Below are 27,873 nucleotides of genomic sequence, written 5' to 3'. Positions count from 1 at the left end.
AATTCTACTCATGCAAAATTATTAGCATTATATAGAGGATTGGCTTTATGCCATGATTATGGTATTTCACTGATATGATTTGAGATGGATGCTATGGTGGTGATCCAAATGCTTAAGGAGGGATATCGTGGTTTGCATGATAGCAGGTATCTTTTGGCCTCTATTCAAAAACTGCTTCTCATTTCTCTTACCGGTTGTCTCATATTCTCCGAGAAGGTAATCAGGCGGCTGATTTATTAGCTAACCTTGGGCACAAGCATCAAAATCTACAAGTTTTCTCTGTGGCTTTTGGGAAATTACGAGGTATCTTGCGCTTAGATAAAGTTGATTTACTGAATGTTAAATTTAAATAAATGTAAAAGAGTAGTATTCCTCTTTTTTATTCTTATCTTTATTTGTATTGTTAATTTTTCTAAAATTCCCCTAGATCCTTGTACACAGGTCAATTACTTATCCTTTGCACCAGAAATAATTGCACAGATGGTAATCCCTGTATTAGGAACTCTATATTTTTTTACTCATGTAATTCTGAAGATAAGAATTCAATCCCCTTTCTCATTGTATTTCTTTTTTACTATTATTAATAAAACATTTACAGGGTAGTTGAGCCTTGCAAGAACTTCCAGCATAAAAAAAAAATCTTAAATTAATTCATCAAACTCTAAAACCAATTTAAAAAACCTTAAAATTGATTCATCAAACCCCAAAGCGAATAAAAAAAACCCTAAAATCAATTTAAAAAACCTGTTTCTTGTAAGAATTTTTCCAACCAAATGCTGAACCAAACACCCCAACTAACTAATCACCCCGAAAACTATTCTAATTGAATAAAAAAAATTAAACTCACTTCGATTCGATCTATTTTTTTCAATTTGAAATGATTTTGCTCTCTTTTACAAGCTGCCTATATATCTAAGAACTATCTCTCTCTCTTGATGTCTTTTTCTTTATATCAACCTATTACATCATTGATAAAGCCAAAAACCATCAGAGCTAGATTGAACCGCAAGGGATAAGTCTAGAAATTACATAGCAATTAAGGTTAAAATCGATAATTATTTGACTTGACTAAGAATAAGTATAAGCTCGATTACGAGACACCTGAATATTATACTTGGAACATCTTGAAAAGTTTGCTTTTTTTTTTCTTATATATATATATAGTTCAAAGTCATTGAACTTAATTAGGCTCGAAATGGAATATATATACATACAAAGGCATGCATTTCCATCATTTCAACGGGTGTGGAAGACTATTGAATCCAAGGAATTTGATCATTTGAACCACAAGACTGAAGCCAACAATTTTGATTACTTGGCTTCTAGTCTTCTCATTCCACAAACAAGACAATAGTTATTTATACTTTTATCAATTAAACAAGAAAGAGACCTAAAAATCAAATTTTTCAGTAGGGTAATGCACTCTTAATTTAATCTAGGCCAATTGAATATAGAAAAAATATTTGACGTATTGACAGTGTATAGTTTCTATATACTATTAAGTTATCAAATCTTGACACCTCATTAATGAGATATTATTTTGAAAGAAATAAAAAATTGATACTAAAACTTGATGTCGTTTTGAGACCTTGTCAACTACTAATCCTTGAATATGTATATATATATATATATATATGTCTCATGTAATTTTAGACCGAGGTGACAAGAAACATATATCAAGAATTGATCATATACCTAATTGGGTCTAAATTCATTCCATGTTGGGAAGGCTCCTTATCTTATATAACTGCAATAGGATAATGGATTTCTTCATCATATTAAAGGGAAACACCCCCCACCCCAACACACCCCATTGTTTCATCACAAGTGAAAAAGAGAGTAGATAGGTAGAGAACCAAAATCATCATAATCCTCATTCACCTTTAACATGATAAGCATCATCCCGAATGAGTATAATTTTATTATTGAACAAGCAACACTAGTAATACCTTTGCATCCAAGAATTTCAATGATTTTTACTTATAATGCTGGGTTTATTCTCTAAATGCACCAGAAAATACAAAAAGCAAAGTCCAGTATCAACGTTGGTCCCAGCAGAATCTTAAATATATCCTATATTAATGATGACCATGTGTGGTAAAATAATAGCCTTTTGTAATAAAGGTTCAAATTAATATTATTGATAGGTATAGTAAACCAACTGTGAAAGACTAATATATAATCCCATGGCATCATAAAATAATTTTATTTTGTCATCAAAAGATGCCACTCTTTCTTACTTTATTCTTGTAGTTATGAAACCCTTGATTCAAATGGACATACCTCAATGTACTCCAAGAAAACCTAGCTAGACAGAAAAATTGGTATTCATTATAGAAAACAGATCAAAATAACATCTCTAGCATCGTCTACACTTGATGCCATTAGCCTTTATCTCTAAGATGCATGAATAAAACCCAAAACAAAAGCATGTTTCAAAGAAGAACTTTTCCTTCACATAGATGCCTTTATGGTTTCATGGAAACCGAGCACCAATGAGAAAACAAAGATATAAGCAATCAAGCAATGTGAATTCAAAATGTTCATCTGGTGTGGTTGTTTTATCTGGTCTCGTGGCAATGCCTTTGTTTTGGTATGTTTTTAAGCTGTGCTGTTGTTTGTGGTATAGGATGAATAAGAAGAGGTGGCAATTCCTTAGCGAATTCTGCCCCTCTTCCCTAAGATGTTTCTGCTGTACGCCTATTCGATATTACTACAATCTTGTGCCCTTCAAGAAACAAAAAAAAAAAAAAAAAGGACAATCAAGCAAGCAATAATTTGCATAATAGGCAGCCAGTATAGTGCACTGCATTGGTTAGAACTTAAGTGTGGAGAGTTGATATATAGAAGGAAAACTAGGCTTATTATGATGAGTCTGTTACCTGTCATATCAGACTAATATCTTTAACCTAATCCTAGTGGCGGTAGCTATATACTTATTCAACATTTGTGTGATTCCAGATATGATAATCTACAATTAGACAGTTGTTGTCTCCTTCTCAAAAATTTATATCAAATCATGTTGCATTCAGTGAAGAACTAACAAGATTTCACTGTTTGTTAGGGTTCATGTGACGGTGGACTTCCACTTAATAAATAAATATCTCCCCTTGGGGGAACAGATTTGACAGAATGGAGAAGTGGGAGATGGATTTGCCCAATATCTAAATCAGGCAACTTGCCATAGACTATTCAAGACAAAGACCTATCCCCATTATTGGAGCTTGATATGTGAAAGGTTACCTTAACCTACTTCCAGCATGCAGCAACTTCTTTCCCTGGACATGAGTGGACTAATGAGATTTTAATTAGCTGTTGAAAACTTGAAACCTCCATAATCTCTAAAAAGCCTAACATGTATACTACTGTTTAGCTAACTGTTTGAAGTGTTTGATGCTGCTTGGCTTAGTCTTGTCTTCCACTCTTATATCCATTCAAGCAGTAATCTCTGTCAAACGAGAAGAAAAGCAACAGCAACAAGCAAAGGAAAGGAAAAAAAAAAGAAAAGAAGAAAAACGATGAACATAGATGATACTAAAACAGGAATTCTTCTTTTACTCACCTGACACATGGTTCTTTGCACACCCTTTTTAGTGCTTGATTTGATTTGCCAAATACCCCATTGGCCATACTATAAAAACTTTTGTAAAAAATAAAAAAGAATTAATAAAATTAAAAGAAAATACATTTTTTACCATTCAAGAAAAGACACACAACTTGATCTACAAATCTATTACTTGTCACAAATGGCTTATCAAAGTACATATCAATGACAAATGGGTGTTAAGTCACATAGATTTTAACTACAAATAGTAGATACACCGCTGCTACTGCGACGACTATTAGTAAAAACAACTACTGTTTTAATCAAAGATAAAAAAAAAATACTAATAAAGATGTAGCGTAATATCTATTACTGGAAGGTGCAGTACCTGACATAATAACATAAAGGAAAAGACTTTTAAGACAATATATAGCATCCGATATTGCAGATTATACTAATTAGATAGGATAACATAAATAATAAAAAAAGATGAACCGAAGAAGAAACATTGGAAAAACCATGTTCTTTTCCCATGCAGCTCGTTGATCACGTCTTTTCTTTTTCGAAGATTTTCTTACTGATTTTGATTTCCATTAGGAGGTGGAAGAGGTGGAGCTTGAGGTGGTCGCTTTCTTTTCTTCTTCTCATAACTTATGCCTCTGGCTTTAGCCTGTGAATCACGAACCTCACGTAGGTAAAGCCTAACGGCTCTAGCCCCAAAAGGGTTTGCTTCAGGCTTGCCTCCGTGTTCCTCAAAGGCGGCTCGGAGGCGTCCGATGAGAGCATCGAGGCTTCCCCAAGCTTGGCGGAGCGGGCAGGGGCATGGAGCTGGAGGGTTAGGATGACCAAAGAAAGGGCAAAGTTGAGTGTGGACTTTGGTTTTCCCGAACTGGTCAAGGTAGCGGAGGAATTCCAGGACGTGGGCCCCGCTGCAGCGGGAGAGAGAGAGAGGGGGGCGGTGGTTGCGGAGGTATTGGCCAAAAGTATTCCAGTCACGGCGCTTCTGGTTTTCATAGCGGCTAAGAGTGGATGGAGAAGTGGAGGAAGAGGAGGAAGGGGAGGAGGAGGTGGCTGCAGAAGGGCTTGTGTTGATGGTGGTTGCGGTGGTGGTCACGGTGGTGATGGAAAGGTTTGTAGGGAAATTTGGGGTTAAAGTAGTGGAAGGGTTTGCAGTCGAGGTTTCAAAGCCCTGAAGAGAATCCATAGGGAAACTAATGGATATGGTGATCCTTTTTACTTGCTTTAATCAAGGGTTTTAGGCAGCTTGAAGAGCAGGAGTGGGACAAAAGGGGAAAACAAAACAAGGCGAAGAGTAACTGAGAAACAAAGAGGGATGAGAAAGAGAGAAAAAGAAAGCAAATTAAGGGAGATGGAACTTTGATTAGTAGGGGAAGATGAACAGTGACTGATAAGCTTACAGGTCTAGGAATCCAATATTTATTATTTGATTGTGGGGATTGAGGTTGATGAAGAATGACAGACAGAGCCAAAAAGTGTTTGATAACAGGTGGATTTCACCTGGGACTCAATAATGCCATGATCAGAGAGAGAGAGAGAGAGAGAGGGGTTGGAGTTTGAAGAAGATGATGATGAGGCTAAATATATAGGAAGAGGAAAAAATAATAGTATATAGGGGCAAGCTGGGTCTAGTCCCTTTCTTTTCTTTGAGGTTTCTTTGAATCTTTGTTTGATCAATCCTAGAAAACTTGAAAGGCTTATGATGTCTATGTGGTGGGCTTTTCCTTTTCCTGACTTTGTTTTCTGAAAAAAAGAAAAAACATTTGAGGGTGGTGTTTTGGCAGATATAAGTGTTTTTCTGTTTATTTTTAATTTTGTTTTCCCTGAAAAAAGGGGAAGCAAACTCTCAGTTCCCTTGCTGCAAAAGTTTTAACATCACAGAGAACAGGCAATGGTAAATGGGTAAGTGGAAAAACTTTGTCTAGGGCTTTTATGGAAATGGAAAGAGGTTTTAACAGTAAGGGAAGGATGAGAGAGAAAGGTGATGGATGGAGACAGGATAAAGCTATTGGGTTAAAAATATGAGGGAATAACATGATTTTGTTTCTTCACCCTTTTTCCATTGATTGACAGCACCTTTTTCCAAATGACCGCATTGCCCTTCACTGACTTCATTTGAGGTATAACTTGCATCACCTGAAAGCATCAGTCCATCAAGCACAGTTCCTCACAAACAGTTCATGAGGGCAATGCTTTGAGCCCTAGGGTTAGCAAAAAAACAATCCCAAGATTTGGCTGCCATTAGACTGCTTGATCTAATGGACCAAAACCGATTTGGGAAATTTGCAATTTTTCCACTTTGCCATGTCCTTGACAACTAACCTTTTGGTCTTTACCTAAAGGAACAAGCTGAGGCTGCTGCAGCAGACCTGGAGCTTTTGTTTGAAGAAAGAAAGAAACAAAAAAAAATTAAGCATATTACAGTAACAACTCTTGGCAGAAAGAGCAAAAGGTGGAAAATGATGGAATGGCCCAAATAGAAATGACTCAAATACATTTCGACATGTCCTCTCTCAAGAGAAAGATGCACGCTCCCTATTTGCTAACCTTTAGTCTTAATTTGTGTTTAACTATAAATATATGCATGTGAATTTTCATGCTATGTGACAGGGATAGGAGGCAATGATAAATACATGGTGATCAAGAACTAAAGAAATAGTGAGGAAGAGGGAGAAGTTCATTTTCCCCATTCCCTTTTTCTACTTTAAAAGAAAGAAAATACTTGTGTGTTTTATGTGGGCTGTGTGCTGCTTCCTTAGCTGTTAGCACATCCCACGCAATAATGATCCATTTCAAAGTTTAAGCTACCATTGTTTTGGTGAGAAAGGTAACTCACTCAATTATAATGGGAGAAGACTTTATTCCTAATTGTCAATATTGTATTTCTTTTTCTGACTTTACTACGTACTATATATATATATATATTCTAGAAAATGAAAATTAATTATATATATATATATATATATCGACCAATTATTCGACAATCACTGCCATCAAAAACCCATTGTTCAAAGACCCTATAATGTATTCTAAATACGCAATCTGGGTTGGAGAATGTCCCAAAGGGAACTGTCGCCTGAAATTTCAATGGTCAATATCACAATCATCAACATGTTTGATCAGGGAAAGCTGTCCATTTCCACACCTGCAAAAGGGGTTTCCGCCAACATTATAAACATGGTTGATTGCTCCAAAGGGTATGTATACCTTTGATTGAGATTTTGAAACACAGCTATAAGCAATGGCAGAATGAAAAAGACTTGCACTCATTCATCAAAGATTGGATTGTAGCAAAGAAATTTTGCAATTCCCTTTCTCATATATGTTGCTAAGTGCCTGCTTACTGCAAAACCTGGTTATTCTTAAACATTATTCCTTTTTTCCCAGTAGCAAGGAGTTTATCCAATTGCGCCCTGTTACAGTTGAAGGAGATGGAAAGTACAGTTATTGGCCCGCGAACAAGTGCAGATTTGATGCCTAGATTCGTGGTCGCCACTTTTGGCCTGTAAGGCATAGTTCGAACTTTGCATTTTTGTCAACTTGTCAAAGGAATGCTTTGCCGGTCCATTTTTTGCTTGTTCCTTGCTTCAACCAAGGCCACTTCTATCACAAGAACAAATCAATCAGCATCCTATTAATAGCTAGCCTTTTAAGTATCAACTTGACCTATTTTCTTTTTGGTTACTTGAACCATTAGCTTAATTGCTTAATGGTTAGATACCTATCTCTTTTAAAGTGAGAATATATATATATATATATAGTTCTGTATCACTCACCCTATAACTCCTGTGAGTGTTTTCACATGCCCAATGATTTGGTAAAAAGAAGTGAAAACTACAACCAATGCATCAAAAGCTCTTCTTCCTGTACTTTTTAACTAGTCCTATTTATAATAAGTAATGCAGTATGCCACTAACACTAAGCAAAAGGCTACATGTTTGTTTACTGTGCAAACTTTATATAAATGTGAGACATATTAATTTCTTTTTTGAAAATAAAAATTAATAATATATATATATATATCTTATCTTATACAAATTTCCCTTTGAGTGATCATATCCTCCTCTTATCATATATAGTATCTTCAATTGCTCCTTATTCCTCAATTATTTAAGATCATTTCTAAACTTTTTATAAAGTCCATGTTGAGATCGAATTGTAATGCTGCATCGAGTCTACAGTTTAATTATTCAAACTAATGAGTAAATTAAGACTACATTTCAATATAAAGTAGGATTAATCCATTGGAGACAAGAAGATGTTAGTGAACATGGACTGCAAAAAATTCGTATTCTTCATTTCCCTTCTTTACTAATCTAAAAGGAACCAATGGAATATCTTTAAATATATGCTAATCAATGTCTTGATCCATTCGTGTTATTCGTATATGGCACAAACATGGTTAGATTAGTCCTTTTAACCCCAAGGATTATTCACTAGCTGGAGAGATCAAAACAAAAAAAAAAAAAAGATCCGGGAAGCGGGCAAAGGGGCCAAAGCCTACCCGAATTAGCTTCCCCTTTTCTTTTTCTTAGCAAAAAGCAAAGTAGAATTGAGAGATATCTTATCTTTCAATCTTTTTCCAATGGGGAAGATATTATGTTCCGAAAAGCTTTGCTTTAGAACCCAATTAAAACCTTATTCAAATTATTTTAAAACATAAGTATGAGCTTCATTTGGTGGGGGTGGTGGACATGAATTCAAAGGAAGTGCACCAAAAAAGTGCCCATTGGAGCACTCAAAAATGTGAAGAGAAAATTTTTTTTTTTAAAAAAAATCGTACGGGCGTTAATCATCCCAAGTTAATGGGAATCTTTTCCCAGCTTATTAACAATTTCACAATTAGAAGAAGATGAAAATTTTTTCCTTGGGGGGGGAAAAGTTATATACTCTCTTATACTTAAGAATGACATTTCCCCCTACATCTTTCAACTTTATGTCTGCCTTCAATGTCGAGGACAATTTTTTCTTGCTCCTATTGTTTGTATGATTCTTGGCTTCTTCTTGCAATAACATGTCAAAGAACCATTTTCCTCCCAAACATTGGCTTGCCTACTGACCAAGTAATAACAAAACAAACAGTACTGGCTTGTACCATTCATGTACGTGTTGTTTCTTTCTCTGTTTGTATTAATTCCAAGAGAGCCACTTGCTTTGAAGTGTAGTCAAAAGCTATTATAAGCCTTGGATGTGCAAAATATGGATATCCTATAGTAATTTGAAGTTGCTTTCCAACTTTTTTTTGGGTTTAGTACAAATTAAGGACAGGTTCTGTGTGAGGAAGATTGGGAGAGTTATCAAAGATTTAAATGCCCTTTTACTTCCTTTTCTCTTTGCATGTGACAAGAGAGGCGAGGATATCTATTGAAACAATGAGGTGGAAAGCATTTTGCCATTGCAAAAGAGTTTTGGGTTGATTCAATTAATAAGTAGTTGTCAGCAGTTTAGCTTCCTTTCAACATCTAATTAGGAGGGGAAAAGGTCAAGCAGGTTTTGTTCTTGACGTTCAGCATGGTTAGTCAGGCCAATATGATTTATAGGATTAGGCCAAAGTTTTTTGGTTTTTACACATTCTAACAACTATGCATTTGCATTTGGATTCTAGCGGTAGAACATATGGAGGGAAGATCACCGAAACTAGTCCTGTAGCCTCTCAGTCTGCCCTTTAAGCTCGTACCAGGTAGAGAGAGACCAAGCAGGGTCTCCGGATTCGACTCAGGAGAACTTACACGACATGTGACTATGTCATGCAATTTGTCATTATGAAACGCAGCTTGGAAGCCTAAATAGTTGCCCGATCCCAAGTGAACAGCAAACAGATGAAAGAAAGATGAAGCCGAGCGCTTTTGACGGGTTTTGAACCCAATTTCATCAATCCCAATTGGTTGTTATAGGCCTCCCAGGAGTCATCCGAAACAGGGAATTCTGCACCTTGATGATTAAAAGACATGAGTAAGGCATAAAGTGCATGGAAACAGTGAGAGGGGCCCCATCTTGGTTTATCCTTAACCAACATCAGTGGAATGCTTTAAACAATATGAATGGCTGATAAGTAGATCACACTCTATTAAGGAAACATGAGTCATGACCGTCCACTTTCTGGAGTAAATCAAAGAGCTAGCCAACATGACAAAGGATGTCTTGCAAAGGAGCCTTGCCCATTTTTTTTTTGGATGTTTTGAGTACATGCGAAGTGTAAAAAGTATGCCGACAAAGCGCCTAACTAGCTTCTGCCAACTCTCCACGATGCCAGTGGTGGCAATAGGTCACGTTCGCATCAAGTTACAGTTTGCCTTTTAATTTCTTCTTTACTCTTTTCAGAAGTGGCTCAATCTCCCACTGTTCCTCAACTCCACATAATCCACAGCTACTTGCACTAGATAGAGATGATAATTGAAAGGGTCTTGTTAGATCATTATGTTGGTCATGAAATTGGAATTTCAAGTTAATTTCGAGTTGGGATCTATTCATAATTTTCTTTTTATTGCAAACATACATGAAATGAATTTTTTTAAAGTAACTTTTGATTATATAATTTTACAAAAATAAATAGCCGGATGGGCAGGTTTACAAACTAGTAAACTCCAAAAGGAAACAAACTTATTCGAGGTGCAGAAATCAGAGAAAACCTTTAGAGCTTTACACAAGTAATTCAGATGTGAAATTCAAACACGATAGAGCCTTATAACCTGCTCAATCTTGGTACGACATACAGGGCAACCCCATTTCTTGGCTTTGATCTCATTCAAACAAGACATGCATCCGGCAACATGGCCACAAGGGACGCAAGCTGCCTCAGATGGAGCATCCAAACATATCACACATGAAGAAGGAACTTCGTCTTCTTTTGTTTGATCTGCACTTGCAGGTACGCTTTCAATATTTGAGGAAGACATATCAATAGGACTGAAAGACATATCAATCGGACTGGAATCAATTGATGGATATTGAATTGGATCATCTTCTATGATCTCATTCGCAGCTGGTGGAGCTGATGGGACTGAATCTGAGGTTTGCACTGTCTTATGGACAGCAGAAATGTTATTATTATGGATCCCGGTGCCCTCAGTTGAATTGCTACCAGAGCCAGGTTCAGTCATTGACCATTCACTGATGCTTGCTTTTGAAGGAGTAGATGCCATCGCTGCTACTGAACCACTGTGATTGCTAGCACTTACAGAGCTACTCCAACTGGTGGATGAACCAGCCTCATTGCCAGAATGCAAATTGAAATTGGGTGTCTCCGCAATAGCTGACTGGATAGAGGCACTGATTGCCATTGCTAATTCTAAATCCTCTGCATCTTGTGGGGCAGTTGCCTGAGCAGCCGGAGGCTGAGAGTTATGCAGAAATGCAGGACCTGTTGCCTACATATTCCAATTACATGGAGTTTTAATGTGAAAGACTGAAAATTGACTGGACATTTACCGTGCCAGAAATATTAGACACCAAAAGTTTCATATTTCTAAAAGTTGGGTAAATGAACAACTACACTGAGGTTTTACTTGTTACTGCATAAACTCTGGAACCCAAAACCCTCACAACCCAAAAACAAAAGTCTACATCTCATATACCTTATAGAATGTTTGTGTAGTTTCAATAAAAAATTCTATTCACACTTATCCTAATTTGCTTCTGAGAAACAGTTCAATTCCCCCAAGCAAACAGATTCAAAAACATAAACTCCATCGTGTACTGATTCCATCTTCACTTAGCTACAGTAACTTCTTTTCGAAGACCCAAAAATTTTTAACAGGAAATTCATAGTATTATTGTAAAAAAACTAGAGGAAATATAATTGTGATGATAAAAGAATTCACTTCTGATTGACAATAACTTGCTCCTGTAGTTACAGTGCTATAAGTTCTGCATGGCTCTACAAACAAGAAGCAGAAATGAAACATCTGAATATAGAGGGTGAGTAGTACCTGTGGGATTCCTTTGCATGCATCACAAAACCACTGAAGCTTCTGTCTGTCATTTTCATATTCAGGTGCAAGTTTAATGCGTGTTTCTGGAAAAGAACCAGAACACAGTGATGTGAATTGTAACAAAGAAAACATACATTATCATCCAAAAACTGAAACAAATACTCATTGGTAGTATCCAAGCATCAAAGTGAGTAACCAGTTTTCACCTAATTATTAGCACAACATAACGGAGGCTGGAGTATGGTAAAGCAGCAATTAAAGTCCTAATAATTTCTAATATTAAAGAACTTTGGATTTATCATTTTACGTGCAACTTCTTTCAATTTCAGGGTTTTCTATATAGTTGTAAATAACTGATAATTACCATGCTTAAGTCTAGCTATTATTCCAGGTTTACACCTCGCCTCTCGGGAGGTGTAAATACTTCGCCTCCGCCTCCCGCGTCTTGAGACTATGCATGAAGATAAAATCAATCAAAATATGGAAACTAAGAAACCCATCTGATTTCAAATTCCAAAACATAGCCAAAAAAGATTGACAACTAGATATATTAGCAAGAGAAATTACTGGTGCTGTTATCAAGGATTGCCACCGAAGGATCAGGTTGGTTAAGCTTTGGCTCCTCCAAATTAGCTCTCCACAATGGAATAATTGTTCGTGGTTGGGCATCCTGTTCATTAGCCCATTACCCAAACAAGTGGTAGAAAAGGACCTCAACTATTAGCTTGCAGCCTATATACATATTTAACATCTAACACATTGGTAATCAAGAGTAAGTAAAATTCATTATTTAAGAAAGCCAATGCTAACTTGATGATCAAATTCAGGCTAATTAAAGCCAAGCTTGTGGATTTTTGACTTATTTCAGCTATCATTTGAGCTTCAATTCAGGTTGACAAAGGCAGAATTCTGATTTAGCTGAGAAGATATTTGGCTCAATTCACCTCTTTTTGCACTCTTAGAACCTGTATTGCTCTAGATTAAAAAAGGAGAGATAAATTATAGTTGCAATACCTGCAAACTGGAATATATGGCCAGCTCCAACTTGAAAGGCTTTGTTTGGTTACGGGAACCAGTTGGTAAAACAGCCACCCAACTGCAAGAAGTACATTAATGAGAAGATACACCAATTTGCTTGAAAAAAGAATGCTACTGATTGATAAAAAATCAAGATTTTCATTAAAGAAACTATCCAGGCATATTGCTTCTATGGCATAAGGAAGCAAACAAGCAAAAAAAATCAAAATTAAAAAGTATCCCAAATAATAATACCCACACTTTTCTTGAAACCAATTGAGGAGCAAACATTTCAATAAATCCTGGCCCGTAAAACTCCCGCATCCAACCAGAGAATAAGCATATGTGGTCCTGCACAGCATCAGAGGGCAAAAAAATCTCAGTTCAGGCAGCACTTAGTATACATGATAAATGTCAAAGTTTTGAGAATGTCATAAAAATATAGAATATAAGAAATAAACTTCCATTTATACCTCAATTGCCCGCACAACATTGACATGTCCTTTCACCCTAGCAACATCTAGAGGTGTTTGACAATCATCATTCAGCGCCAACGGGTTTGCTGAAAATTTGAACAAGTCACTTAATAAGACTAATCCACACAGTTCAAATCAAACATATTCGTCCTGTAACAACTAATAACTTGGTTTTCGCATAGCATTACAGAAATGGATAAGACGAATAACCTCCATGTGAAAGAAGTACTTTGACTGTATTTTGGAGGCCCCTCTTTGCTGCATGGTGCAAGGGAGTCCCAGCATGCCGACCTAAACACAAATTACACCAAAAATAAAATCAGTTAATATTCTATTCGTTTCTGGTAAAGCCTCCAAAGCTCCTTTACTTTACCAAAATGTCATCGTTTTTAAACCAGGCTATTAACAACCATGAGAAAATTACCAGCAAAAATTTCAAATGCAAAAATGAAATAAAGAAGGTTTCTTCAATATCATACATCTCTGCTTCCGGGAGTGATTAAAAAAGGTTAAATTTATTTGTTAGAAGCAAGACTCAAAATTTAATTTCATAAAAAAACAAAAATTAATTAAATTCCCTAGAGAAATGAATTAAAAAAACAAACCTGGACGATAAGCGTTAACGTTGGCACCGAGTTCGATCAAAGTTTTGGCCACATTAAAAAGCTCCGGATTCAAGCACGCTAAAATCAACGGCGTTTTCCCTTCTCTATCAATCCACTGCCAATCCATAACCAAAAAAAATCGATTAAGACCTAATTTAATCAGTTTTTAAATAACAAAAAAAAATCAGAATTAATTAGTTGGTACCTCAAGGCCTGCGCCTTCACGGCAAAGAGCTTTGATCCCTTCAGTGTTGCCGTAATTCACTTGATTGTATAGCAACTCGCCTTTCGATTGTTGTTGCCCCATTCAGAAAAAGCTTCCGTTTGGTACGATGGAAAATTGGACTCTGCGTTTTCTATTTTTTCCAGGAAAAACTATTTCCCGGAAAATGAAAAGGAAAAAAATCCAAAGCCAGGATCGAGAGATTGAAAAGCAGCTTTAAATCAAGGTTTCTTAGCAGAGGAGAATTTCGAAAGTCAGAGGAATAAAATTAAAATATTTTTTAGTCTTTTTAATTATTATGACTTTTGTATTTATTTTTTCGCTAAGTCATTGCGCAGGAAACTGAATTGACGTGTACTAAAGGCCGGGAGCGCGGTTCCTTAACGACAAAGTTTTTGCCACGTGTTATCCTCTCATTGGATCACTACTTACATATACAGGTTCTTTTTTTTAAAAAAAAAGTTAATTTTATTTTTTAACAAGAAAAAAATCCTAAACAAAATCTAAATATTTCTTTTTTTTTCCTCACTATAAACAAAAAGTCTGGATTGAGTCAATTTCTTGATAGATGTAATAACTATGGTTAGTTCGGCTAGCAAATGTAGTTGGCAAGTTATCAAAGCGACGTGAACAACTTGGATGGCCATAAATTTGTGAAGTGCCTTAATGCAAATATTGCAAAACAATTTTTCTCAACCAAATATTTGGTATTAGAATCATCAACCCACCAAATAATTAATGGATACAAACATGGTTTGATATGTTAAATAATTGATCTTAAGATTCCCACCACCCCAAATAATTTTTCTATGAGTGGTAACAATATTTTACTTTGTGTATAGTCTCTTATTTCACTGTTCCAATTAACCCTTTCATTTGTTGTACTCATTAGATTTTCTATTTTTCTATGGAATTTGAAAGAAAAATCTGAAAGTTAAGTTTATTAACCTTTAATCTAAATAAACGTAAGATGACGGTTACATAAAAGTGTACATATATATATATATATATATATATATGTATGTATGTATAAGTAATTATGTGTTTGAGTATAACAAAAACTGTTCAATACTTTAATTTAAGAAAAAAAAATTAAGGAAAAAGTGACTTCACTAATGTCAAATTAAAAATTTTATATACTGAACAGCTAAAATGTCTCACTAGAAAGATTTTAGAAGACAACAGATAAGAAATGAAGAATGAATACGAAGAGTTATATGTACTTCTTTCTGCCTCTAAAGTAAACACCTATGGAGTCATCATGTCTGGAGCATGGAGTTGTTTCTATGCCTTGTTGAGGCAAAGTGATGCAGAATTTTTGTATCCTACTTTCCTGGATAAAACATCCAAACCTAACCCTTTCTAAAAACAAAATACATCCCGTGCTTGATTGTTGATCAAAATGCTGCTGTCATAGTAGCTGCATGATCTTTTTCTACTCTACATTGCCAAATCACTAGGTTTCAGGAGGGGAAGCTTCCTCATTGGTTTCATCAGCAGGTGTTGGAGATGGTGGCCGTGGAGGTTGTGGTGGAGTAAGGGATGACGCGGCTGAAGCTGGTCTTGTTACCTGCATAATATACCTCAATTGCACCCTATCTTTATTTCTGACCCACCACTCTTCTGCCTGATGCGCAGCAAACCTCCGTTTACTGCAAAAATGTTGGAGTCAATTAAAGGCATTGAGATTAAGAGCTCTTCATGCAAGTCACTGACCAATCTCAATGCAAGTCTTGTACAATAAATGCTAGTTGGTCTTAGGTTTTCAGAAGTAGAAAGGATCGTCAGGGGAATCTGGTTATCCAGGCATGTATACGTGTCGATGGTGCATTCTTTGTGTGTGTATGTTTGTGTCTATGCATGTATGTGTGCTTGTATGTGTGTATGCATGTATGCTGTATGCAAGCATTCTGTATCTATTCCTATCTCTGATCCTGTTTTCCTGCAGTGAGATTGTAAACAAAACATCTAACATTGATACAACACAATAATTATTTCATTTTTTTAATTATTTAATTCTATTTGATTATATTTTAATCATATTATCATATTAAATATATTATAATATTTATATAATATATAATTTAATTTATACAATTTATATTATATAATTAAATCTTAATTCTTAATTATATTTTACAATACATACATTCTACAACTTGCCCCATGATGTACAGAGCTTAATTAATTATTCTTGAAGTGATTGTACAAAACTGAAGCTACTAAGATTGATGACCAGCCATTCTAATTGTCTAACAACTATGCTATCCTCTTCTCATTGTGACACCGTTTCAGTCTAGCTAAATTGTCTAATGTGGGACCCATCATCACATGAAAAAAACAGAATTAGTCAAATGGAGTTGTTCTGTCCAAAGGATGAAGAATATGGTCTTGAATCTTATTCATTCTCCAGGGATCACAAGAAAAATTAATTCTCTGCTGATCCATGCATGAATTGGCATGTGGAATTTCAGTAGAATCAACCATTTAGTGAAGTACCTGAATCTAACTCGTCCGAAGACCTTGCCACCATTTTGGTCATAAAAGAAGGTGATGTAAACTCCAGGTTCGAATTGCTCAGTAAGCTCATTTTCTCCTCCACCTCTAATTGCTGAAGCCTCTGACGACCTTGATTCTATTTGTGAGCTTTGTTGAGGTGCAGCCTCTGACGAACTTGATTCTATTTGTGAGATTTGTTGAGGTGCAGCCTCTGACGAACTTGATTCTATTTGTGAGCTTTGTTGAGGTGCTGCCTCTCTTGTAATAGAACTTCCACTATCATTAGATGGGACAGTCGCAGCAGTGTCTACATTATCTTCCACCCTCTGGTCTTGCATATGTGAAGACTCCAAGCTTGCTGGCAAAGAAGCAGCAGCTTCAGATGTTCCATGCGTGTGCAAGAATGCTTCAGCTTGAGTATGCATAGCTCTAAAGGTTTCGCTTTCCAAAATCTCAGGAGGTAACGTCTCTGTTATTTCCTTCAACTGTAGAAGAATTTTGATTTGTATTATCAGTAGGTTGTAGATGGTGTGATTAGGATTTAAATCGAGCAGTGGTTTATATCTAGTGGAAATTTTAAGTGAACTAAACTATACCTGATCTGTGATGGATTTCAAAACTTCCTTGGCCTCTTTACACTTGAATGATTCTGCTGCAGCATATGAAGCAGATTCTTCAGCATTTTTTTGTAGTTTCTGCATCTCCGTGTCTTGTGAATCACATTTCTGCTTCAAACCTTTCATCTGTAATTGCTCAAAAGAAGAGAAAAGTTATTTTTGATGGAAGGTTGCAAGGTTAACACTAGCAGTGTAGTAATGATCATAATGAGATAACAAAAAGGTATATCACTAGTACTTGATTTTGCAATTTTGCCACTTCTTGTTTCAGAAGGTCATTTGACTTCCTTAGGCTTTCAATAAAATTCCTTGAAAATGTAGATGTGACAGAGCGTGGAGGGCTTGGTCTCCTTGAGTACGGTGAACTAGATCTTGAGTTGATGGGGGACTGAGGTGGTGGCGTTGGTGGAGGAGTAGCAGGTTTAAAGGCATTTTGAATAACAGTGAGTGAACTTGGAAAAGCAATATCTTTAAGCTGTAAAAGTGATGGAACTTGCGAAGCTTGGACAAGAGAAGGAGAATCATATCTGGCCCCAGGTTTTCCTGACCTGATCTCAAGGTATTTAGCTGGTTCTGTGGTAGGAGAGAGCAAAAGCCTAGAAGACCTTATCTCTCCCCTATCCATTCTTTCCCTGCCATCTAATGAGGGGCGGGGACCAGCAACTTTTCTATTCAAACTTGAAGTATTACCAGCTTCAGCAGCTTTAAGTTTTGCATAGCAAGCATCACAAACGCGATGAGGTTTGCCTGGCGTTGGAGCCAATGCTGCTTTCAATGCTTTCTTGGAACTGCAAGCATGGCAGTGCACCAGCCCACAATTATAACAATTGTGCCTCTTTCTAGTGAAACCAAAGGCCTGTCGGCAGCCAGAGCAAACTGACTGGTCAGCACCAGAGACCCATTTATGGATGCATATACTGGAAGTGAAATTTGAGCCACATGATATATTTTTGACATGCCTATCCTTCAATGCTTCAACCAATGTTGGAGTTCTCCTATCTTCTGTGTCACCATGTCCCAGTCTTCCATTGGCACCTCTTCCCCAAGTGAACACTTCACTTCTTGATGTCAGGACAGCAACATGATATGCTCCACAAGAAATTTCTTCAACAAATTCACCTACCAGTCTTTCTTGTACCAGGCATGGTAACCTTCCATCAGCACTTGGGTTGCCTAGTTGACCATATGCAGTACCACCCATAGTAAAGACATGACCTGATGTAGTAAGTGCAATAGTCATAGTATGTCCGCAAGCTATCTGGTGGAAATTGTAGTCAATTAGTGAAGAGACGCAGGTTGGAAGTAGATAAGTTTCCTTACTTCCATGACCTAGCCGGTGTTTGTCACCATCACCCCAGGTAAACAACTTTCTTGATGAAACGTTAACACCTGAATGGCCTATAACCTCTACAATAGCTGCCGTATGCCATACGCCACATGCAACTTTAATAGTCTTTAGTCCATTCAACATTTGGACTTCTTTTGGATATGTAAGACTTTCTCGATCTCCATGGCCCAAAACACCGAATTTTCCATCACCAAATGTAAATAGCTTCCCATTAGAAGTTGCCAGAGCTGAATGCCATGTGCCACAGGCGATAGATAAGACTTGCAGTCCTTCTAATGCACCAGAAACTCTTTTTGGAATCCAGTGGCTAACGTCAGTTCCATGACCAAGGAGTCCAGCATTATGAGTACCATCACCCCAAGTGAATAAATCACCAGCTGTGGATACAACACAGGTATGATACTCTCCACATGCAACAAAATCCACATTATTGACTGCCAGGAACTCAACGAGTCGGGGGTGGCTAAAGTCTTTTTCAATTCCATGACCGAGTCTCCCACCAGATTCCTCACCCCAGGTGAAAACTTCACCTTGCTTTGTTACAAGAGCAATATGTCTTGCGCCACAAGCTATCTGATGAACATCAAGAACTACATTTGATTCTAAGGGCCTAGGAGTTAGCACATCAATTTTTGTAGGGACTGAACTTACGGACCCATCTGGTGGAACTCCATCAGACCAAACTTCTCCCCATACGTAAACATCACCTAATGATTCTATGTCATCTGGACCAGATCCACCACTTGAACAGCTAGGAGTGCTTGAAACACTAATTCGAAAACCATCTCCAGCACTAGTTCTCAACTGCATACTTGCACGTTCTGACCCCACATCTGAGCTTCCGAAATCTATAGACACCCTACCATGGGCAATACTATTGTTGAACTCTAGAGCTGCACTAAATGGGCGGCCATTTAGAAAGAAATCTCCTTGTAGCTGACATAAAGACATGGAAGTTAGCAAGAAAAGATTTCAATCTAAAGCATAGGCAACAATATATTGCATGCATTCCCTGAATTCATGTAATAATGGATGCTCACACTGTGTGTATCATTCAAAAGACTATCAAATTCGATTTGATGTCCTTATTAATTCATACCTTGAAATATGTCATGTAGATTGTTACACTTTAAATTGGTAAGAGTCAAAATGTTTGCTGCCATATTCCCAAGTTAGTGATCTAACTAATGAATTAGTACTTTGGTAGAGCCAGTCTCTCCTAAATTCTCAAGCCACAATTGCGTTATTTTCTAAGTGGATTTTCCAACAAATACTGCTTCAGTCAGCCAACTTAGTGCACAGAGGTAGAATGGAAAACTCACATCACTGAAATCACTCTTGGTTCGTCTATTACGATTCTGTCCAATCAATGCCTTGAGCCCTGCAAACCACACTTCTGCCTCAACTTTGTCCTTGCAGATCTATGGAGGTAGACAATGGTAATCACTGGATTTAAATTTACCATTCAGCTGAATATAAATATATAGCAGAATTAACTGTTAAGTAGTACTAACCAGGTCGAGAGATCTTTCACCATTATTGTATAGAAGTGAAAAAGACAAGTACTCCTTTTCTGGGCGCAAATATCTTCTAAAAACAGCCTGTAGCAGTTCACAAACAGTGGTTAGTTATTTCCTTTTTTTTTTTTTTGCATGGAAATCTTAGTGGCATAACATAGAAAAGAAGGCTAATTAAACTGCAACATTTTTCATTAACTGGAAAACTGAAATGCAGACATAAGGCTTACAGTTCGTTGTCCAGGAATGATACGAGAAACAGAAGATAATTTCAGATTCCTCTCTTCTCCATGTGATAACCATATCAGTGTTGTTTCATCCTGTTAATACGGCTAAAATTGAAATCATATATGCACTTAAGATTACTGAGAGGGAGAACTGCATATATTTTTCTACTAATAACAGCATGCCAGATAGAAAATTAAAAATAGGAAATAGAAGAGAATTCACATGCACATGCATTTATTAAGGACTACATAAATGTACTTCTAACATATGTTTCTTGCTTATTTACTTACTTTTTTAAAGTGTAATGCTGTTAAACCAATATATTGATGTGGGAAAAAGGCTGAAAAAGTACATTGCTATGAAATAAAATTGAAGATTTTGAAATTGACAGAAAATAACTCACCGGAGAAAGTCTAAATGCACGAAACTTGGGTTTTCCTTTACGGCTGTACTTGATAAGCTGAGTACCCTTTTTCAAAGTAATAAGTGCCTTCAAAACAAAGGGGAAGAAATTACAAAACAAATAAGAGACAAAGAGATCCAAATCTTAGACATAAATGAAACCAAGAAAAAAATAATGCCAAAATCTGCAGTCTGCATGAATGAAACAGGAATGTTTTTTCTATACGACTACCAGTAAATGTGTTTCACTTTGGGATTTCGAAAGGGCTACTTTCAACCAGCCCTCAAAATTATTTTATGTTTTTAGATTTTGCTATACATTAAGAGAATGAGGATCATGGAAGACATGAAGATGCAGATGCTCCAGGCAGGGGCAACAGATTGAGGCAGTTCCACAGATAAAGAAAATGTGTCACTCGGCATCATATTCTTGATCATTTCCAGGGGATTTATTCCATCCCTTTGTTTCTTTTAACTTGTTGCTCTCAGTCTCTTATTTTTCACCTCATTCACACGTGAAATCCCAAACTTTTTCTTTTGAGGAGTAAACGAGCAAACTAGGGACTCTGACTTTGTAGCTACCAATCTTCACATGGTCAAACCCATATATAAATTTGCTAGATTTTCAGACTCTAAGGAACCAGTATCTCTATGATCCTATTCTATAATGTATAATTAAGAATCTTTCTTCTCAAAAAAGGAAAACCAAAAAGAAAAATTTGCCAACATCATACTAATTAATTATCGGATTACTATCCCTTAGCTAAATCAGAATTAATATAAGCTTTTGTTCTCATTTTGCTTATTTCAGAATCCTCCCCTGCTTTCATCTAAGATTTTCTGCTCGTTGAACAAATAGTCATAAGTAAACTCATAATTACATGAATCTGAGTGTCATCAATAGCCTTATTATTCAAGAAAACAGCCCCATTTTACCGACTTACAGCAAACCACATGGCAAATTTATGAAAGGGATTACAATTTCTATCACATGTCTAACTCCTTTTCTCCTTCTCCTTTCTTTATGGACCTCAAGAAAACAGCATAAATACCAATAACTGAAACCTTCATTTCTACCCTTCATTTTTTTGAAACCCAGACAGAATAAAAGTTAACTAATTGCAAGAAAAGGAAAAGAAAACAACTCAGGCGAGGCTTGACCGTTTTAAATAACCCTTCTTTATAAAAAGTTAAGGTCGAAGGTACCAATCCTCTTCCTCTTAGACGTCTTTCATATCTCCAACAACAACAACAACAACAACAACAACAAAACAAAAAAAAAAAAAAAAAGAGAAGAAAAAGGGAAGTAATTACTTGCTCAATGTCACGCTCAGAATTGCCATAACTAACAGGATCTGCCATTCCATTTAAAAAAACTGAAAGGAAACCGCCAAAGAAGAAGACGCTCAAGCATCAGGTGGTGAAACGGCGACTCCCTTGCTCTTGTCTTCATAGATGCATATGATTTCTGCTTTGGCCTCTCATTAACAATCAAAAGGAAATATATGACTTTCCTAACATTCACCAAATCCCAAAACAACTCGTCATCAAAAGCAAATATCTTTTCCTTAAAAAAGAACAAAGAAAACACCAGTTCCTTATTTTTGGATCAAATAGAAAAAAAAAAAAAAACCCACACTTCGAAACTCAAAAAAGATGAGCCATTGATTTACTGTAAAAATGGGGTTGTTTGATTTGATCCTGCAATGAAATTGTTTTTACTTTGTTATTGGTTTGATGAATGTTTCTTTGATCTGTAATGTGAGAGAGAGAGAGAAAAGGCGAAATGAGAGGAAAGTAAGCGGTGGAATGTTGTGTATAGGGAGGTTTGCAGCTCAAAAGCAGTTAGAGGCGAGACATTGGCGCGCTTCTCTTTCTGCTGCCACCTTCACCTCCCAACTAATTTAACTTCTTTTTTTTCTTTTTCTCTTCATTGCCACGTGGCCAAACCTAAACTCTAGTTTTAATTTTCTTATTTCAATATTTTTTTATATAAAATATGATAATATCCCTGTTTGCCTGGTCGTATATGCATGTAGCTTCTTTCCCTAGAAAAACAAATGAATAAATACATAGCAATTGTAAAGAATGTGCATATCTATGGCAAAAGAGTTGGATGAAGCAACAATATGAATGAATGGCATGTTTTCAACTTAGTACTCTCAAAGAATGGCAGGATCTTTGTATCTTTTGAAGACTGCTTCAATATCTTCCATTACTTCTGGTAGCAAAGGCCGCTCAGTTGTCAGAAAAGCATCAATGTCTTCCTTCAGTTGGTCGACCGAGGTTGCCCCAATGATTGAACTGGTCATAAATGGACGATCTCGCACAAATCCAAGTGCAAGTTGAACTGGAGTTAATCCATGCTTTTTGGCTGTATCGATATATTGTATTGTTGCTTCCTGAAATTCCAACCAAAATAGCAAAATGTGTCATCAAGACTTGCATTTATGTGGTTATGCATTTTGATTTTTCCTTCCAAATATAGTAACTGAACGTCCGATGCTCATGAGTATAAACAGATGAAGGTGAAAGCAATAACGTCCAGAAAGCTCTAGATCCTTAGTGGGTCTATTTATCTGCCATCAGACATGCTACTAAAATTTGGTTTAAGTTTTCTATAATGTATCCATATATTATTCGCCGCATTCCTGCCATCAACATACCTTGGAAATTGACTTGTTATATCTTTCCATGTAGCCAGGGAAAAGGTTCAGCCTTCCTTTCTTTGCAGCTTCAGAATTGATATCTAAATATTTTCCACTAAGTGTTCCACCGCCCAGTGGAGAATATGAAAGTAAGCCGATATTGCAATTGTTTGGATGGCAAACTTCAATCAAGTCAACTGCAAAAACACAAAGTTAAAAATTTTCATAAACAAGCAATGCTCAAACGGAGTCCCTGAAGGAGCATCAAGATTAAGCATTGCCAGAACTGACTTGATTGAAGGGTGTTTCATAACAAGATGTCAAGCAGTTGTAGGTAGTTGAAGACGGTCTTTTTAAGTCTAGAAATATCTATGTAAAGAAAAATATAAGATAGGAGTTGTTAAATTTTAAGATGAGGATTGAACCTAAAACCAATTGATGATAGGTGGAGAAACTTTTGTTATTTTAAAGTGTCCAGCTTACCCTCAACTTAATCAATGTGAGATTTTTTATGTCACCACTTCAATACTTCTCCTCACACATGTAGGCATAACAAACCTATGATGAAAAGGGCTAACGAACAAGCGCAGTGCCTGTTCTAATACCATATTAAGTTGAATAACCAATGTTCTAAGAGCTTAAGCTGATAGGAAATGGCCCAACTATTATATTTAAGTTCTAACATGCCTCCTCACATGCAAACCAGATGAACGATTCCTCACATGCAAGCCTGATGAATGATTAAAACGCTTGAACATGGATCCAAGTGTAGAAGGAAGGTGCATGCTGAAGAATGATTAAAGAAGCATTGCATAGCCCAATGGACAACCAGATACTGGAAGGAATATTAAAAGGGGAGAAATACATGTTCCAGAATTCAAAACTCTGTTCGGAGTAACTATATGTTCCTTTTAGATTTTTGCTTATATAATTTCAGGATGAGCTTTACCCTCAAAACGCCTAACCAGCAGACTGTAGCTGTTTTGGATACTAACGATCTTTGGTAGTCCTTCGACTTTAGCTGCATGAACAAACTCCATCACTCCATACGCAGTCTCATTGGAAACTCCGATATAGCGTACCTAAAATTGAAAAGCATCCATACCAATCATAGAGTATATGTCACATCATCAAGCAACTGTAAGTTTATGGAAGACAAAAGATCAAATATTTCAGAATGCCAAGCTTGTGCAGTTTATTGTTCTTCTTACAGTTACTAAGCATATCCAGACACCCTAACACAACTCCTATTTTTCTAGTAGGGATAAAGCAGCTATCAATTGATATTCACTACAAAGCTAGATTTTCATATTCAGAACACAAAAAGCTAATTGATGTTTTAGCAGCACTCTGGTTAACTCCTATGCTGTTTTATATGATGATAAATAGTCAGCTCAAAGAAGATTTAAATATATATCTAACTTAGTTTAGGAAAGCATTACCTTCCCTTCATCAATAAGTTCTTGAAAAGCCTCAAGTTGCTCCACAAATGGTATGCTTGGTCTCCATTTTGAATAGTTATAAAAATACTCACCGAACAGTGGCACATAGCGATCTGGCCTGATTGAATGTTGAAATAGAATATTAACCTCAGAAACCATTAGTTAGAGAAAATTTGACAACATGATCAGTCAGAGAAACACATAGCTTCTTAAATAAAATATAGATTCATTAGTGAGCTTATATTAATTATATTTCTCTTACCTATTACTGGAGAAAAAGGCAGACAAAAAAGTAGACACGAACCAATTCAGAAGGAAAAGGAAATCAAGAAGTTATGCTGGAGATAAGACATAGCCTACAGTGCAAAGTCAGTGAATGCCTCCAGATTCCTGACTTCACCCAGAATCGGGAGTTTAAAGAATGAGAAGTATAACCACTCAGCCTGTAGCCTTTTTAAAAGATAGAAAGGTGAAAAATGGTGTATGGTTTTATAAAAATAAAAAAAAGAAAAGAAAAAGGCAGAGAACCTACTATAATTGATGCACTTTGAAAAACAGCAATCTTACCAATGAATTTGCAATAAATCAATGTAATCGGTGTTGAGGCGCTTAAGGCTTTTCTCTACACTTTCTCTAATATTAGCAGCATCAACCCGTAAAACTTTTGCATTGTCACGCAGATAAGTTGATCTCTCTGAATAGCCACTTACTTTTGTTGCCAAAATAACCTGTAAATAATGGGGGATCATAATAAATATCAATTTGAAAGCATGTAAACTATTCAGCATACAATATGCAATGTACATTGCAACATCACCTTCTTGGAAAATGTTCAAAACCTCTGTAAATATGCACATAGAAACCAATACTCAGAAATCAATTACTAAAGCTGAGAGGAAAGAGAATCAACTTAGGTGAGATCATTTATTTACGCCACTAGAAAGTAGAAACATGCATTTATTAACAACAATTGAGTGATTCATTAAGGACACATGAATCCAAGAGTATTTTGAATATTTGCTTATCTCGAAAATTTTAAAAAAGTTCACTAAGAAATCAATGAAAAATATTACCATTCAGAAGTCTCATTGTTGCTGGTACACCTTTTGTACAGAATTCATAAAGGAAAAACCATCTCAAGAACTAAAATGTAAATCTTAGCAATATTCTATGACATTCTATTTCAAATAGCATATTAACAGGTTTAATTTAAATATTATCCTCTTAAGAAAGTTTAGCTGTAAAATCAGATGCTATCTCCACCTTTGCAATGTCAGCTTTCTGGGAAAGCATTTGGAATGACAAGTATACCTTTTGAGCACCTAAAGAAGTTGAAGCTGAAGATTTAAAATTTTCATTAAAACCTATCACAAATATCCTACAAAGCATAGGAAAAAGATATATCATGAAACCTCTTCTCTCTCTCTCTAGATAAATATATATATATATATAATATTTATATTTATATGTATGTATGTTTGTATGTATGTATGTATGTATCTTTTTCTTTAATGAGGAAAATTTTGGTTAACCAGAAAACTAAAGCAGGAAAACCTGCAATATATCAGTAAGTCATCAGTAACACAAAAGATACCTTATCACGGGGCTGAGACTTCAGCCAGCTAGCAATGTAGAGATCCGTTCTTCCATTTGTCTCCTTCCGCATGGGAATTGGGTACTGAGAAATCAAAAGAGCAGGCGGGAGGGATGGAGGGAGAGAGTTAATGTCACTGCAGTTGAGTAAAGAAATCTGAGAGAACTCGCTCTGAGACTTGCACTGGAAAAATATAGCCCATGTAGGCAAACCAACTACATCAAACTAAATCTTCAAAATGTTTAAGAGCATTTCCCATATAGACTATGTAGTCAGACATGCCCCTACAGGGGACAACAAAAGAGATTTCCTGAAATATTTTTCTGACATTTCTTGAACAAAACAGGGGAGGTTAGATATTGCAGATGAAACTTTAGTAGCATGAAGAATGCACTTCATTTGGACGTGTTTATGCATCATCTCAATTGATTCTGCATTGCGTTACTGTGCTTTTGTTACATTTCTACGAGAAAATAACTTACAGTCTCTGCAGTGTCAAGAGCATTGATGCCATTTTCAAAGGCATAACTGAGCATTTCCTGAGCTTCTTTCTCTGTATTTTGTTCTCCAAATGTCATCTGAAGCAATATAAGCTTGCATAATTAGAGATAATCACATGAATTGGGAGACAAAGAATCGACCATATGCAATTATAAGAATAAAACAAGGGCATTCTTTAAGCATTCCATAATATAATTTCCCAAATTAACAAGGGGCATTCTTTGGCTACTGATTCTATCAATTTTCCTCCTTTCAAGCAGGGAGCCCTTTAGACACATTTATACTTGCAAATGCCGAAGGTTTTAGAGGGCAAAAAATGTCTTTCTATTCACATTAATTACTTCCATAAAAAAAAAAGACCAACAATTCAAAACCAACAAAACAAGAGAAGAAAAAAAAAAGAAAACAATTCTTTGAGCAAAATAAAAAATACCCATTAACAAGAAAGCTAGGCTCTCACAGTTCCCAAAGTGATTTCACTGATTTGAAGATCAGAATCACCAAGCTTCCTATACTGCAAGGGGCTTTTTTGGGCGACTTTGGCACTGATGGGTGACTTAAAACAGCTCCTCCTGAGCCAAAGCCGCTTTCTTTTAGCATTGGATAAATGTTGTACCGCCTGGCGTGAATAACTAAGGAAGGAAAAAGAGGGAACGGAGGAAAGTTTGCTGTTGTTGTAGCAAAGAAATGGAGTGGCTGAAGAGAAGGGTGAAGGGGAGGCCATCGTGTCCGAAGCTTGAATAGGTGGCGCCTCCAATGCCCTTTGGCCTTATCTAAACATCAACAGCACGTTTGGTATAGCTATTCCCCTTCTATTCCCATGCCATTCCTCATCTCTTGTTTGGTTGTCAAACAAGGTGAGGAATAGAAATTCCTTATACTTGTCTTTGAGGTGGGAATGGTTAATATCAATCCCTTATTAGTATTTTCTATTCCGTGATTGAGAAATAATGATACATTTGATTAGTGAAATAGATAAGAATGAAATAAAATGATTATTATGTGAGAATAGAATGAAGTGAGAATAGAATAGAATAGTTATTACTTAGTTTGGTATGACAAAAGGAATAAGATAGGAATAATTATTATAACTTATTGTAGTGTTTGATTGGTAACAATAATTTTGAAATAAGAAAAAAATAGAAAATAAAAAGACAAAAACATCCTTTATTATTTATATGACATTTTATTTTTATTAGATTTTTAAATATTAATAATCTAGAATTTAATAAAAATATTAATAATTAATAATTTAAATATTAA

General features: G+C 36.1%; 4 protein-coding genes across 6 annotated transcripts; all 4 read right to left on the bottom strand.

Annotated features, from left to right (window-relative positions):
• Window positions 3,708-5,301, bottom strand: LOC18603230 (protein LIGHT-DEPENDENT SHORT HYPOCOTYLS 4). Its single transcript, XM_018119463.1, has one exon. The coding sequence runs from the start codon at window positions 4,746-4,748 to the stop codon at window positions 4,119-4,121; it is 630 nt and encodes a 209-aa protein (XP_017974952.1). The 5' UTR covers window positions 4,749-5,301; the 3' UTR covers window positions 3,708-4,118.
• Window positions 10,056-14,164, bottom strand: LOC18603229 (putative E3 ubiquitin-protein ligase XBAT35). Of its 2 annotated transcripts, XM_018119462.1 has the most exons (10): window positions 13,797-14,164; window positions 13,592-13,706; window positions 13,197-13,277; window positions 12,984-13,072; window positions 12,770-12,861; window positions 12,508-12,589; window positions 12,061-12,163; window positions 11,858-11,944; window positions 11,491-11,576; window positions 10,056-10,929 (listed from the first exon to the last, which is right to left on the bottom strand). In XM_018119462.1, exons 1-10 carry the CDS (start codon window positions 13,896-13,898, stop codon window positions 10,228-10,230), a joined length of 1,539 nt encoding a protein of 512 aa, XP_017974951.1. In that variant the 5' UTR covers window positions 13,899-14,164; the 3' UTR covers window positions 10,056-10,227. The 2 variants fall into 2 exon arrangements, with proteins under 2 accessions (XP_017974951.1, XP_007035133.1); XM_007035071.2 differs by lacking the exon at window positions 11,858-11,944.
• Window positions 14,911-22,405, bottom strand: LOC18603228. Its single transcript, XM_007035069.2, has 9 exons — window positions 21,740-22,405; window positions 20,427-20,513; window positions 20,026-20,115; window positions 19,793-19,879; window positions 19,601-19,699; window positions 17,169-19,214; window positions 16,910-17,056; window positions 16,314-16,798; window positions 14,911-15,466 (listed from the first exon to the last, which is right to left on the bottom strand). Exons 1-9 carry the CDS (start codon window positions 21,785-21,787, stop codon window positions 15,271-15,273), a joined length of 3,285 nt encoding a protein of 1,094 aa, XP_007035131.2. The 5' UTR covers window positions 21,788-22,405; the 3' UTR covers window positions 14,911-15,270.
• On the bottom strand, window positions 22,452-27,386 carry LOC18603227 (protein tas). 2 transcript variants are annotated; one of them, XM_018119817.1, is made up of 9 exons: window positions 27,071-27,386; window positions 26,592-26,687; window positions 26,110-26,193; window positions 25,083-25,243; window positions 24,778-24,783; window positions 24,516-24,633; window positions 24,023-24,155; window positions 23,092-23,270; window positions 22,452-22,827 (listed from the first exon to the last, which is right to left on the bottom strand). In XM_018119817.1, the coding sequence occupies exons 1-9, from the start codon at window positions 27,332-27,334 to the stop codon at window positions 22,588-22,590; spliced, it is 1,281 nt and encodes a 426-aa protein (XP_017975306.1). In that variant the 5' UTR covers window positions 27,335-27,386; the 3' UTR covers window positions 22,452-22,587. The 2 variants fall into 2 exon arrangements, with proteins under 2 accessions (XP_017975306.1, XP_017975307.1); XM_018119818.1 differs by lacking the exon at window positions 24,778-24,783.

This window comes from Theobroma cacao, chromosome 4, assembly GCF_000208745.1.
Source record: "Theobroma cacao cultivar B97-61/B2 chromosome 4, Criollo_cocoa_genome_V2, whole genome shotgun sequence".
Lineage (NCBI taxonomy): Eukaryota > Viridiplantae > Streptophyta > Magnoliopsida > Malvales > Malvaceae > Theobroma > Theobroma cacao.
Note: the sequence above shows the minus strand (reverse complement) of the source record. Positions and strands in the feature narration are given on the sequence as shown.

Bases quoted from the DNA above. Each gene is read 5' to 3' on its own strand.
- LOC18603230 (XM_018119463.1), bottom strand. From the start codon at position 4,748: ATGGATTCTCTTCAGGGCTTTGAAACCTCGACTGCAAACCCTTCCACT.
- LOC18603229 (XM_018119462.1), bottom strand. From the start codon at position 13,898: ATGGGGCAACAACAATCGAAAGGCGAGTTGCTATACAATCAAGTGAAT. The intron at 13,073-13,196 runs GTTATTCGTCTT...TCAAATTTTCAG, and splicing joins AGTACTTCTTTCACATGGAG to CAAACCCGTTGGCGCTGAAT. The intron at 12,590-12,769 runs GTGGGTATTATT...TACTTCTTGCAG, and splicing joins CAATTGGTTTCAAGAAAAGT to TTGGGTGGCTGTTTTACCAA.
- LOC18603228 (XM_007035069.2), bottom strand. From the start codon at position 21,787: ATGGCAGATCCTGTTAGTTATGGCAATTCTGAGCGTGACATTGAGCAA. The intron at 20,116-20,426 runs GTGAGTTATTTT...CCGTATTAACAG, and splicing joins GTGCATTTAGACTTTCTCCG to GATGAAACAACACTGATATG. The intron at 15,467-16,313 runs GTACTTCACTAA...ACATTTTTGCAG, and splicing joins TTCGGACGAGTTAGATTCAG to TAAACGGAGGTTTGCTGCGC.
- LOC18603227 (XM_018119817.1), bottom strand. From the start codon at position 27,334: ATGGCCTCCCCTTCACCCTTCTCTTCAGCCACTCCATTTCTTTGCTAC. The intron at 26,688-27,070 runs GTGAGAGCCTAG...ATATTGCTTCAG, and splicing joins GTGAAATCACTTTGGGAACT to ATGACATTTGGAGAACAAAA. The intron at 26,194-26,591 runs GTAAGTTATTTT...TTGATTTCTCAG, and splicing joins CTCTTGACACTGCAGAGACT to TACCCAATTCCCATGCGGAA.